General features: G+C 48.2%; 1 protein-coding gene and 1 pseudogene across 2 annotated transcripts; one reads left to right on the forward strand and one right to left on the reverse strand.

Moving 5' to 3' along the window:
- Nucleotides 1-559: 559 nt before the first annotated feature.
- LOC125520232 (uncharacterized) lies at nucleotides 560-4,272 on the forward strand (annotated as a pseudogene). The gene is made up of 4 exons (XR_015610208.1): nucleotides 560-2,746; nucleotides 3,757-3,820; nucleotides 3,916-3,950; nucleotides 4,043-4,272. The product of XR_015610208.1 is annotated as an uncharacterized LOC125520232 (transcript).
- LOC125520233 (putative homogentisate phytyltransferase 1, chloroplastic) lies at nucleotides 4,273-9,792 on the reverse strand. The gene is made up of 12 exons (XM_048685092.2): nucleotides 9,576-9,792; nucleotides 8,137-8,423; nucleotides 7,920-8,003; nucleotides 7,769-7,843; nucleotides 7,575-7,658; nucleotides 6,861-6,950; nucleotides 6,041-6,142; nucleotides 5,782-5,877; nucleotides 5,549-5,620; nucleotides 5,376-5,471; nucleotides 4,858-4,962; nucleotides 4,273-4,689 (listed from the first exon to the last, which is right to left on the reverse strand). The coding sequence occupies exons 1-12, from the start codon at nucleotides 9,643-9,645 to the stop codon at nucleotides 4,648-4,650; spliced, it is 1,203 nt and encodes a 400-aa protein (XP_048541049.2). The 5' UTR covers nucleotides 9,646-9,792; the 3' UTR covers nucleotides 4,273-4,647.
- Between the last annotated feature and the right edge of the window lie 3,318 nt (nucleotides 9,793-13,110).

A 13,110-nucleotide genomic window follows, 5' to 3' on the forward strand; every position in this document is an offset into this window, starting at 1 on the left:
TCTAGATTTGGACCGAATGTGAGGGGTGTCATTCACCCGGCTCATTTGAGGTCGGTTTGAGGCGCCCGGGTGGGTCAGGGTTTTTTTACCCGCCCGGACACCAATTTAAGATGCCTGACTGTAGATGCAGGAAAACAAAGTGTGTTCGTCCCTTTCTCTTTACTCTTCCCGGATCCCCCACTTGCCGCCGCTACCCATCACCCAAGTGCTAAGGCCAACTCCAACAGCCGACCCCAAACGGACGTTCATTCCGTCCGGATTATGTCCGTTTGGGTCGGCAAAACGGACGCCCATGTCCGGTTTCGCCGCCAACCGGTCGGTGCACCAACGCGCGGCCGCATCCCAAATATTGTCTGTGTTGGACCCAATCCCCCCCCCCCAAAGGCATTACACCTTAAAAACCCAAAGAAGGCATTTCAAAATAGCTTAAAACATAATATATATATATATATATATATATATATATATAACAAACTCAATTAAACTGTTCACATCTTCGTCACGGCCCGCACATAGTACTTAAGTTCGAATTTTAAAAAGAAACTTAAAAAGGTAGATCTGCCGCCCGCCCGCGCTGTCGATGATGTCGCCGTCTTCAGGCGCCACCATCCTCGTAGTCATCATCCTTGGTCAGGTCGATGTAGGGAGGTGATGTCCAGAGGTGGGGCAGCGGCCCCCAAAATGGTCCGGCATCCGATCCGGGCTCAGATGCCACGCGTTGGGGAGGTGGGCATTGGACCACGACAGCGGAGTTCCAATCAGCCAGTACCGGTGGCAGACCTCCATCTTGATGTACGGGCAGAAGCGTACAGGAGTCGCCGGACGGGAGATTAAGAATGCGTCATGCGAGGTGGAGTGGGTGGCCACGCTCAGTGGCGAATGCAGAAATAATTTTCAGGTATGGCCGAGCTTACGAAGGAGAAAAGCATGTAAAATGCAACTGACCAAAAACTGCCTAGAATATTAGATATATAAATACTTTGTGTTTCGCAAATACAACTAAAATCCAAATTTAAGTACCATATTCTATTATCCTGCGTGTACTCGTGCTCTGTTCGGCGGAGTTTTACATCATCCCCACCAGCTACGTACTTGTACTAGTACCTTTGGTTGAAATTTAGGTGTGGCAGCTGCCAGGCCTTGCCAGATAGCTGGCTCCGCCACTGGCCACGCTTCCAGGCGAGGCGAATGACGGGCCCGTCTCGCGGTCGTGCTTGCCCTTCTTGCCTGTCACCCACTTCCAAAAGCCCATCGCGGCGGCTGGCGGGGAGCGAGGTGGGGTGCTGCCGCTAGGCTAGGGTTTGGTGTCAGACACGAAGGGAGCAATGACGTGGAGACGGGGTGGGGAAGTGGAAGTGGACTGGCCTGGCTGGCTGGCTGAGGGGTCCACGGCTTCACCACAAAAAAGGATGCACCCTGAGGCGGCTGGCTGGCTGACCGGCGGGCCCATCCATTCATATGGATTTAATGGGATCGGTGGGAGGTAGTTGGATGGCTGACACGCGGGCCCTAGGCGAATGGCGAGACGGCGCGTGTGTGTCTACCGCAAAACCCAACCAAAATTTATGCCCGAAATGGGTCAAGCCGGATAATATTTTTTACGAACAGTTTGGACCAGAACGGACAGACTCGGACGAATCAGGGTCCAGCATTGGAGTTGGCCTAACCCTAATCGATCAAATCCCTCCGGGCCAGCCATGCCGCCGCCGCCGCCGCCGGAGCGGTGGTCCATCCTGGCTCGAATCCCTAAAGTTGTGAAGGACAAGGAGGCGAAGCGCACCTTCCCGCCGGGCGCCGACGTCTCCGTCGCCTGCGACGAGCTCCCGCGCGCCTCAATCCTCACCGTGCCGCTCCGCATCTCCCCGCCGCCCTGCCTCCCCAGCTACCCCTACGTCGCCGCTGCGGACCCCTCCGGCCTGCTCCTCCTCTGCGCCACGGAGCCTGGCGGGGAGGTCACCTACCACCTCTGCCACGCGCGCACAGGTGAGGCCACCTGTTTCCGCGAGCACGACTTCCCTATGGGCTTCGACGGCGCCAACGTCGGCCTAATGACGAGGGGCGACAGCTGCGTGGTCGCCGAGCTCCAGCCCTCCGGCGACGGCTCCGGCCGCGCCACGCTCCTCCGCTACACGGTGGGGCAGTACAAGTGGGCCGTGACGGAGCTCGCCTACTCGCCGCCGCTGCACCGGCAGTGGTTCTGCGAGGGGGTCGTCTCCCACGGAGGGATGCTCTGGTGGGTGGGCTCTCGTACGGCCTCCTCGCCTGTGACCCCTACTCCGACAAGCCGGAGCTGCTACACGTCCCGCTTCCGACGATCATCGACCCGCTTCCGGGAAAAGTGGCAAATTTGGCCAACAGGGCCTCCCACAGCTGCGTGAAGGCGAGCAGCGGAAGGCTGAGGTACGTGCAGATCCATGGCGATCCCGCCGCCCCGGTGGTGAGCACGTGGGCGCCCACCGAGGCTGGTAAATGGAACCCCGAGCGCCGCGTGCCCTTGCCGGACATCTGGGCCGACGAGAGCTACCTCGACGCCATGCTGCCAGGGAGCATCCCCGCGCTTGCGCTCCTCGACCCGCGGACCCGGACAAGCTCTACTTCTTCCTCGGCTCCTGCATCTTTGCCGTGGACCTGCGACGGAGGAAGGTTGTGGAATCCGGTGAATTCGATATGCCGGAGCCACCAACCCAGCTGATCGTGCGCTCTTCCCACTTAGTCCATGCATGGCAGTATGATCCTTCAAGCAGCCGTAAGCATATTTTTTTATCTTGTTGTTATTTGATTACTTTGCTTTGAATTATAATGCCACCTTGGTACCACAGTTCACATCTTGCACAATGTTGAGAAAGGGATAAGAGCTATTTCGAAGATACTCTGCTTAAACAAATCGATTTCCTTAATATTAGTATATGGACGCACAATGGTGTACCTTTTCTGCTAATACATCTCTACGTCTACCTTCGCAAGGTCTTTTGGCCTGGTTATCACTTACCAGCACCAGCATTGGCAAAGCACATTCAAAATTGAAACTGAGTTCCTGAACCTGATGGCCTCCTGTGGTTTCCTGATAGTTTTAGCACGAAAGGCGCAAATTTCCAATACGTGTACCGTTAAGAAATAAGAAGTGTGATATTTGCATATTATGGCCGTACATATATAGAAACACTGTAGGTGTTCCACACATGTTCCTTTGTACCCTATCCTCGCACATTTTCCTGTATTTTCCGTTTCGTGTTGCTGCAGGTAATAGAACACTATTAGAGTGTCTTTTGCGCCTGCTGGAATTACGTAGATTCACAGCAGCCTTCCTAGTTTTTTTTCTTTAATGTTTGGCTGACACCTACTTCCTCCGTTCCAAATTACTTGACCCATATTTATCTAGACACGAATGTATATAGACATTAAACAAGTATAGATACATCCGTATTTAGACAAATTCAAGTCAACTAATTTAGAACGGAGGGAGTACAAGTTCAATGATATGGGGAAGGGGAGCTGCCAAATTGACCGACATACAGCCCTATCTGTGATTAGAAACACATTATGGCAGTATTTGAAGCATAGAGGCGTTCCATCTTTCACAGTGGTGCATATCAGGCATACAGGTCTAGACCACTTATCTTGCATGGGGAATTGCTATCTTTTTAGCTAGTGTTTGTTTCCATAGAACATTGTTTGACAGACACTTACCTCTGTTGTAAGCATACAGTTTGCTCGCCCCGGCACACGTTTAACCGTTGTAATTTCTTTTCCTTCAAGGGTCTGACTCTGACTCTGTCCCGGCATGCTTGAGGCAGGAGAAGGAGAGTGCTGCTCGGGGCAGGTGACGCTACTTCACTCTTACATTCTTGTGCATAATGCATAACCTTAGCCTCTCCTTTTCAGAAGGCCTGATACAATTTTATTCTTTTGATTCAGCTGGGTTGCTGCCATGCCTTTCAGACGTAAAACTGGTACGTACATAACATTATGATCCATGCTGCAGCCATATTCACCCGTTTCCGATGGTTGAGAGCTTATTTTCATTTTCTCTGGTTCATTTCAGGTAAATTGCAGAAGAAGTTTCGTTACAATTTAATCATGCGGCAGCAACACGGAATAATGATGAAGAAACCCACTTTGCAAGGAGGTTCATAGATATCGCCAAAAGGCAAAAGAGTAGGCCATAGACGTTGACTGTCAAGTTCAGCGCCAGATAACCTTGTGTTGTACAGAATGGTTATGTTTGCTTGTTAAGATTTTAGAGGAGGGTTCAAACTTCAGAAAAGGGACCAATTTTGCCAATTCTCACCCCTCCTGGTAAGATTTAAGAAAGTTTGTGCGCAATGTTCCAAACATCCTAGACAACAACAACGAACCAGAGCAAAATTCACAAGTTCTAAAACGTACAGCAGAATGTAGTTGGAGTTGGAGTGGGGAGCCTTATTTTCCAGGCAGCCGTGTGCCTGCTGCAGGAGTTGTTGCTAGCATCACTAACTACAGCTCACCTGGCCCAGCTCGGGTACATGGGGAGGTTGTCCATCTAGGTGATCCCACCATCCATGGCTGGAAAATCAACGATGTACCGGGGCGAGGCTCGGGGAGTTTTATTGGGCACAGCACAGCTTTACTCCGGCACTGAAGTTCTTCCGTGGGGCTGCTTGTCGGTCCTCATCTCACCAGAGGGATGAGCAGGTACTCCGCGTAGAATAGCTGCGGAGCCATGTGAGGGGGGTGAATATCAGTCAACAGGGTGTGTCATTCCAGGATCCACAAGGCGCGGAAGGTGAACTGATTGAATATGTTTGGACAGTACAAGGAATTTTATTTGAGAAGGATGCGGCAAAAGGTCGGGGAACTGGTGTTGATGTCAGCACTTACCCTCCAGATCAGCATGTAGAAGGATGTTATCGCAGCTTTGCTTGTCAAATCGATGGACCGTGCGCTGCTCCACAAGATGCTGGCGAGGATTGCATGGCCCATGACCTGCAAAAACCCATGCTCATAAACGGGACTACAAACAACCACTTATACAATAGCCTATAGAAGTTTAAGCCTTTTTAATTATATAATTGTTATTATGTTTTGGGCAAGCTTAAATGGATACAAAAGTTTAACTTACCTTGTAATGCTAAAACAGAACAAAGGTACAAGGCTCAGATCAATCTTGAATTTTAAAGAGGTTAAATTTCCATAATAAAGCCATATTAATTTCCATAACTACTTCTCAATCATAAGAGAAATAAAAGCCTTCTACAGATGACTGGAGATGTTAGCTCCATGGTGGTAATCAATTCAGAACAAAGCCTAATACTCAAATTGTTTGGTTGGCAAAAAATGGATAATTTAAATTTAATGATGGACATTGCAGTGGAAATCTATGAGATGTTGTGGCGTACAGTTAGAGATTTGCTCCACAAACTGGAAGAAGTTACCCCCATCAGTATCGCAACACCGTAGGCAACCTCAAGTAGACCAACACAAGTCCAGAAAACCTGTGTGGGAGTTTAAATCAGCAACCACAACAGTAAGTTTCTTAGCAAAATAGCAATGTTTTTTATTTACTACTAACCTTGCTTTGACCTAATCTAACACTAAAAGATTGAATTCCAAAGATGCGGTCCCCTTCAATATCGGGTATATCCTGCAGGAAAAAAACAAAATTTCTCAAGGGAACATTGTTTGTATCAAAAGCAATCAACAAATGAGCACTGTGTTAGCAAACCATGAAAGGATATTTATGAGCATTCAATTAGCAAATCACTTTAGCTGCAGTAATGCAGTACAGAAACTAGATTTCGTTACCTTGAATAATGCTATTACAACTGAGAAGAATGTCATGAAAGCAGTTGCAAATATCAATGGCTTTGAGAAGACTGCCGGCCTTCTGAAAACAAATGTCTGAAAGAAAGACAAGGCAACACAGCATAAATCATATGTAGCAGTTACCATGTGATGTTCATAGAACAAGACACATCAAAATGAAATTACAGTTCCAAACAGAACATTATGTCTTACTATAAGTTGCTTCTGTTTTCAAATAGATCATCCGAAGAAGACTTACCTGAATGTGGAGAAAAAATGCCAGTTGAACAATCACCGCACGCACTGCTAATATGCAGAGTGCTGCAACAACAGCAAATCTCTTCCATCGAAAGTACGGCAGCTGTAGAATACAAAAATGGAAATGTTGGCTCTGTTTACTTAGGTAATAATGGGTATCAACAGATCACACCAAATACCATGATATTCCAGATAATTATGCAGGGATATGAACTAATGGACGAAATGCTTTCACATCAAATATTTCCATATATCACTGTGATTTTTATCTGTCAATTTTGGGCTATGCCACATGCCAGCCCCCAAAACGTTTTGAGGCCCATTTATACCATCAGATTTGAGTGTTCTGCAGAGTGCAGAGCGAGCAAGGTGTTCCACTGTAACATGTTAGCCCATTAAAAGTGCAGATCAGGTATAGTCTCATAGGTGGGTTCCACGCATGTCAGTTATCCACATCTTTCAGGCCCATGTGAATGTAAAAAAAAAGGCTGGTATAAGCATTTCACTTAGATTATAGTAGCATTCAAAAGTAGATTATTATTACTATATTAGTCCTTCTAAAGCTTTGTATTACAGCAAAATACTCCCTCCATTCACTATTATCAGATGTTCTAGCTTTTTCTGATTCGGATGTATACAGACGCGTTGTAGTGTGTTTGTTCACTCATTTCAATCTGTATGTAGTCCATATTGAAATATCCAAAACATCTTATAATAGTGAACGGAGGGAGTAGGTAACAACACAATCACAGAAAATATGAATATACGGGAACCTAAGTCATATGTGCTGAGTTGATGATCATAAAGACGTAAGCTCTTACATTGACTGAATAAGCAGTTCCAAGAACAAAGCTGATAAAAAGAGCCCAAAACAGAGGTGGTGATCCAACAACCCATCCAAGGCCAAAGCTCTGCAGTTCAAATAGCAACACTCCTGTTAGTCTGACAGACTGACAGCAAAGAGCCTAAGTAAATCAACTATCAAATTATTCTTCCAAGATTATCGCAACTACAAATGAATGGAATAGATTTTATTCACCGCCGTGTAACTAGCAAATAGAAGCGGGAGAACTGCGACAATAATGTACACCCTCACTAGATTTAAGAGAAATGGAAGTGTTGTTAAGTGCAGGTGCTCAACCACGCATATCCATCAAAGTTCAGAAGTCCCTATGCAGGAACTTGTTTCTTACTGTGCTACTTAATTTCATTGTCTGGGAGTATCATTAGTTACAAAGAGTAATATACTCCCTCCGTTCCTAAATATTTATCTTTCTAAAGATTTCAACAAGTGACTACATACGGAGCAAAATGAGTGAATCTACACTCTAAAATATGTCTACATACATTTGTATGTGGTAGTCCATTTGAAATCTCTAGAAAGACAAATATTTAGGAACGGAGGGAGTAGAAGATAAATGCTTAAGTAATACATCGAAAGGAAATGTCAAAATAAGCTATAAGACTTCCAAATCTCTTTCCAGACAAATAAACATAGTTACCATAGCAGTAATAAATGTCTAAAAAGACGTTACCATAGCAGCAAATACTGACACTATTGCAACCCCCATTGCAGGAGAGTATTCCCCAGATGCTAGTGGAAGAGTTGGCTTGTTAACCTGGCAAGTTAACAACATTAGGTTCCATAGAAGTTCGAAACAGATATAATAGAAAGCAGTACTATAAAGTCACAACCAAAACATTTTAGACTGCAATGAATCTACAATACCTTGTCTATTTCAATGTCGAACAACTGATTCAATCCAACAATATAGATGTTCATAAAAAGAGCGGCCACCACTGCCTACATGGGAGCAAAAATGCATCATTTTTTATACAAGTCCATAACTGTAGAAGAAAAGTGCTGCTCAAAGTTGTACCTCCAGCAAACCAGTGAGGAACAAGGGAGAAATGTCAGATAAGCTCTCGACCGCTAGTAGGGAAACTGAGACTATGCTTAGTGCCTGCCTAAACAAGAATTTTTCTCTTAGATCCAGAGAGAGTAAAAGCATGCCACAGCCCAAGCATACTAGCTTCATTAAGAGATCTTATACGCTCTTGATTCATGTAAATGAAGCAACATCAACATGACTTAACTGTTCCTATTATGGTATGCGGCCGAGAAAACCTGTAGAACGCGTCCAGAGAAGATGATATTGGCTTCCAGATGCTTGCAGGATCGTGTGCTTCAGTTTCAGGTTGTAGTGATTGGCCAGCATTTGCAGAAGTATTTATCGATTGATGTGATATCCTATGGTTGGAATATTTCCAATCCAAGAATTTTTTACAACGATCAACAGTAGGGCCTTTGGACGCTTGGATGGACAAAGAAACTCGCCGTTCACCATTTCGTTGGATGGAACAGAATGATGGTAGAATATGATCTGGAAAATCAACATTTCAAAACTACGTCAAGCACTCAGGAAACAAAGATTGAAGAACTTCATCCATAATGCAAGGTATGTGACAATATGTGAACTCAGATATTGGAAAATATATTGTCTGCTTAGTCCTTTCACTACTGAATAGGATCAGCCAAGAAGATAATGATTTATTTATTTTTACATTTTGCCTACTCCATTTCCATAAGGTCAGTCCGTTATGTGCGCCGAAAGAAGACGGGAAGCGCCTGATAACACAGAAACGCTCACTAGACTTGTTGTAGTACAACTGTACAACTGCTTTTGATTACAGACCACAATGAATTTTACACAAGCAAAAAACATCTGAGCATACAGTACTACTACAATAGCAGAGGAACTGTGCATGAAACTAATACGAACATATCAGGAATACATCAGCGCATACGTTCGTGTCTGACACAACCAAACACTGGCTCAACTGAAACCACAAATGCCCCAGCATCACCTTGGTACTACTTCACAGCCCTTGCACACAGCATGACAAATCATTCCAACAAAAACAGACAGGTTATCTACTAACCTTAGTAACAAGTTAAAAACATGTCACTTAAATCGCACCATAAATCTCTTCCCCATTCACAACCTATCCTCCTGGTACACGCTAAAAATTCACCAGGCAAAAAACATGCGTCCTCTCCATTCACCATGAAGAAAAGTACCAGGTGGCCAAAGAAACTGCTGTATTTCCCCCAAAAATACAGTATTAAGCTATTAACAAAAGTACCGAATGGTCAAACTATTTCAAGTCGTCTGCAGGTTCATTTACGCCTACCGGTACATCCATTTCGTCGGCCTAGCGAGTACAAACACTTTGACACGACTTCTCCAGTCGATTACCAGTGACAAAACACTGACCCCTTTCGGCTTACTACTCCTATTCCGGAGAAGGGCGGCGTACTAGGAGAACACTCCTATCCCATCCCAACGAACCGCACTCCCCGGCATCGCTTTCGCTCCCGGAATCCGGTAAGGTCAGCTCGCACTTCCTCCCGCTTAACTACAACCATTCGTACAGCGCCAGCATCTAGTCAAAGCTGCTAACTGAAAGGCGCCAATCACACGGAGTACACCAACCACGCGGAGGGGCGGGGAGCGGGGAGACGAGGCACTCACCTCGCCGGCGGGCGGCGGCGCCGCCGGGCGCGGAGCGGAGCGAGGACGGCCGGTGGCGGAGCGAGTCCATCGCCGCGGCGGCGCGCGGGTGGGGAGTGGGCAGTGAGTCGGGGGACGGAGGGAGGGAAGGAGGGAGTGGTGGTGGAGAGCCCCAAACTCCAAAGAGTCGTGCGACGCAAAGTCCAAATTGTTGGACTGTTGAACCATTTCCCTTTTTCCGTGTGTATGTACTGTATATAATTGACCTTGACAGCGAGGTTAACACGTGGTGCGTCATGTGCCGCCTTGTCAGCAGTGACAGGTGTTTTGCAGAGAAGATTCACGCCAAATCTAGCAGCGGCTTGGTGAATTAGCCGTGAGATTTAAAAACGCTCAAATGATGTCAATTTATGAATAATTTTTAGACCATGAGAGTATCAACTACCTTCATACCGGATGGTGCAACCTGCAAATCCGGGCTCTCAAATGCCCGCGGATGCGCCTGCGGGTATTGACTGGGCACTCCTCAAATCTGGTCGTCCACATCCGTGTATCTCATATCCAGTCCCTCAAATCCATACTAGCATGCAATGTAGATAAAAAGGACGTAGATCATCACACAAACATAGAATCGGGCAGAGAAATGCACATTTTGATCACCAAAAGATCATTGATGGATGTCCAAAAGATCTACAATTCACATAATTCACATAAACGACGGACAAATTTAAACTAGATTACTAAAAACTTGGAATTGAAGACGGAGGCGGCGGAGATTCACCACTTCCTCGTCGGCCCTTTGGCCTTTCGGTCGCCGGCGTAGCTGTAGGCGTCGGCGGCTGGTGGCAGATCGTCTGAGGAGGAGTTGTGGTCGTCATCGTCATCGGAGGTGTCAGAGAGGATGACAAACCCTTTTAGCCGTTGGACCTCCTGTCCTGGTGCCACTTGAGCTTCGCGAGCTGAGCCGCCTCCTCCGCTGCCTCCGCCGCCTCGCGCTCGGACTGCTCAATGGCAAACTGGAGCGCCTTGGCGTTCTTCCGTCGGAGCCGCCGCACGTCCGTCTCCACGTTCGTAAGCGACCGGTGGTAGACCCATTCAAGGAGCCGCGCGTCCTTGTCAGGCTCCGCCTCCATCCCGCGGCGACGGCGCACGGAATGCTCCGCCTCCCTCCTCTTCCTTTGTCGCCGCCGTTCGTGGCGGGTGGCGCGCGCCTCTGATTCCGGGCCGGCGGGGCGAGCACAAGCACCCACCGCTGCCCACATGGGAGAGCAGCAGCCAACGGGGCAGGGGACGGCGTAGGGGAGGCGCAGATTACGCAGGATGCATGTCGGAGCTGCACACGGGCCGGCAGGGGCCAGCGCTGGCGTCCAATGTGCGCCGGCGGGGAAGGTGCGTCTGCGGCGATGCTGCAAATCCGGAGCTGCCCCTGGTCTCCACCTTGGACCGCTCCAAAGCGATGCAGAGGGCAAGCTCATAGTCTGGATCCAGGTCAGAGTCGGAGCGGCTGCAGGAGCTCGACATTGCGCCGGATTCAATCGGAAACGGTACGGGAAGAGGAGAGGACGTAGCGAGAGAGGAGAGTGAGTGAGCTAGGGTTTCGGAGCGACGAGATGGATGGGGTTTTTTGTGTGATAGCCGTGGGGTCGGTGGTGGGCCAAGCTTGTCAAGCGGACGCGCCCGGGCGTGCCCGGGCCAACCCATATCCGCCTCATATTTGTTGGGGAACGTTGCATGGAAACCAAAAAAAATTCTACACACACACAAGATCTATCCATGGAGATGCATAGCTACAAGAGGGGGAGAGCATCTACATACCCTTTTAGATCGCTAAGCAGAAGCGTTTATCAACGCGGTTGATGTAGTCGTAAACCTTCCCGATCCGTCCCGATCAAGTATCGAACGTACATCACCTCTGTATTCGGCACACGTTCAGCTCGATGACGTCCTCGCTTTCTCCATCCAGTAAGAGAGGCGAAGTAGTAGATGAGTTTCAGTAGCACGACGGCATGGTGACGGTGGTGGTGGAACTATCCGCAGGGCTTGGCCAAGTACAACGGACATGGACGGAGGAGGAACTAGAACTAGAGGGAGAGGGGTGTTGCACATGGCTAGGGGATCGTGGTGTGTGTTGCCCCCTCCTCTGCTTACATATATATAGATGGGGGGAGGGAAGGCAGCCCTAGGGCGCCGGCGCGAGCCCTGGGATCCTGCCCTAGGCGCCTCCCCCCTTTCCTTATTTAGGGGTGGAGGAGATGGCAGGGGAGGGGCCTGCAGCCGCCCTGAGCCCCCCCTTTCCTTCCTAGCGCGTGGGCAGGGGAGGTGGAGCGCGCCTAGCCCCGGGCGGTTGTGCCTCCCTCCGTTGGCCCTTGAGGCCCACCAAGTCCCGGTGGCCTCCCGGAACCCCTTCCGACACTCCGATAAAACTTCGGTGCATTCTGAAACCTTTTCGGAGACCAAATAGTATTGCCCTATATATCGATCTTTACCTGCGGACCATTCCGGAGCTCCTCGTCATGTTCGTGATCACATTTGGGACTCCGAACAACATTCGGTCACCAATTCACATAACTCATATAATATTATATCGTCAACGAACATTAAGCGCGCGAACCCTACGGGTTCGAGAATGATGTAGACATGATCGAGATGCTTCTCTAGTCAATAACCAATAGCGGGACCTGGATGCCCATATTGGTTCCTACATATTCTACGAAGATCTTTATCGGTCGAACCTTTATGACAATAAGCGTAGTTCCCTCTGTCTGTCTGTATGTTACTTCCCGAGATTCGATCGTTGGTATCTCCATACCTAGTTCAATCTCATTACTAGAAAGTCTCTTTACTCGTTCCGTAATACACCATCTTGTAACTAACTCCTTAGTCGCTTTGCTTCCAAGCTTCTTGTGATGTTGTATTACCGAGAGGGCCCAGGATACCTCTCCCTCATACGGAATGACAAATCCCAATCTTGATTCACGCCAACTCAACAGACACCTTCGGAGATACCTTTAGAGCATCTTTATGATCACCAAGTTACATTGTGACGTTTGATAGCACATAAGTGTTAGGGAGCATAGCATGCAATTTCAAAAAAATTCCTACGATCATGCAAGATCTATCTAGGAGATGCATAGCAACGAGAGGGGGAGAGTGTGTCCACGTACCCTCGTAGACCAAAAGTGGAAGCGTTAGCTTAACGTGGTTGATGTAGTCGAACGTCTTCCCGATTCAACCGATCAAGCACCGAATGTACGTCACCTCTGAGTTCTGCACACATTCAGCTCAATGACGTCCCTCGAACTCTTGATCCAGCAAAGTGTCGAGGGAAAGTTTCGTCAGCACGACGGCGTGGTGACGGTGATGGTGAAGTGATCCGCGTAGAGCTTTGCCTAAGCACTACGACAATATGACCGGAGGAGTAAACGGTGGAGGGGGGCGCCACACACTACTGGAACAATAGATGTGTGTTAGAGGCGCCCCCACCCCCGTATATAAAGGAGGGAGAGGGGAGGACGCCGGCCTAGGCACGCCTCAAGTGGGAGGAGTTCCACTTGGG

This window comes from Triticum urartu, chromosome 7A (assembly GCF_056163025.1).
Source record: "Triticum urartu cultivar PI428250 chromosome 7A, HENAU_Tu73, whole genome shotgun sequence".
In the NCBI taxonomy this organism is placed as follows: Eukaryota; Viridiplantae; Streptophyta; class Magnoliopsida; order Poales; family Poaceae; genus Triticum; species Triticum urartu.

Coding starts and splice junctions, on each gene's coding strand:
- LOC125520233 (XM_048685092.2), bottom strand. CDS start 9,645: ATGGACTCGCTCCGCCACCGGCCGTCCTCGCTCCGCTCCGCGCCCGGC. Junction 8,004..8,136: donor CGCATACCATAATAGGAACA/GTTAAGTCATGT, acceptor TTGTTTAGGCAG/GCACTAAGCATAGTCTCAGT. Junction 4,963..5,375: donor TGTGGAGCAAATCTCTAACT/GTACGCCACAAC, acceptor GGGTTTTTGCAG/GTCATGGGCCATGCAATCCT.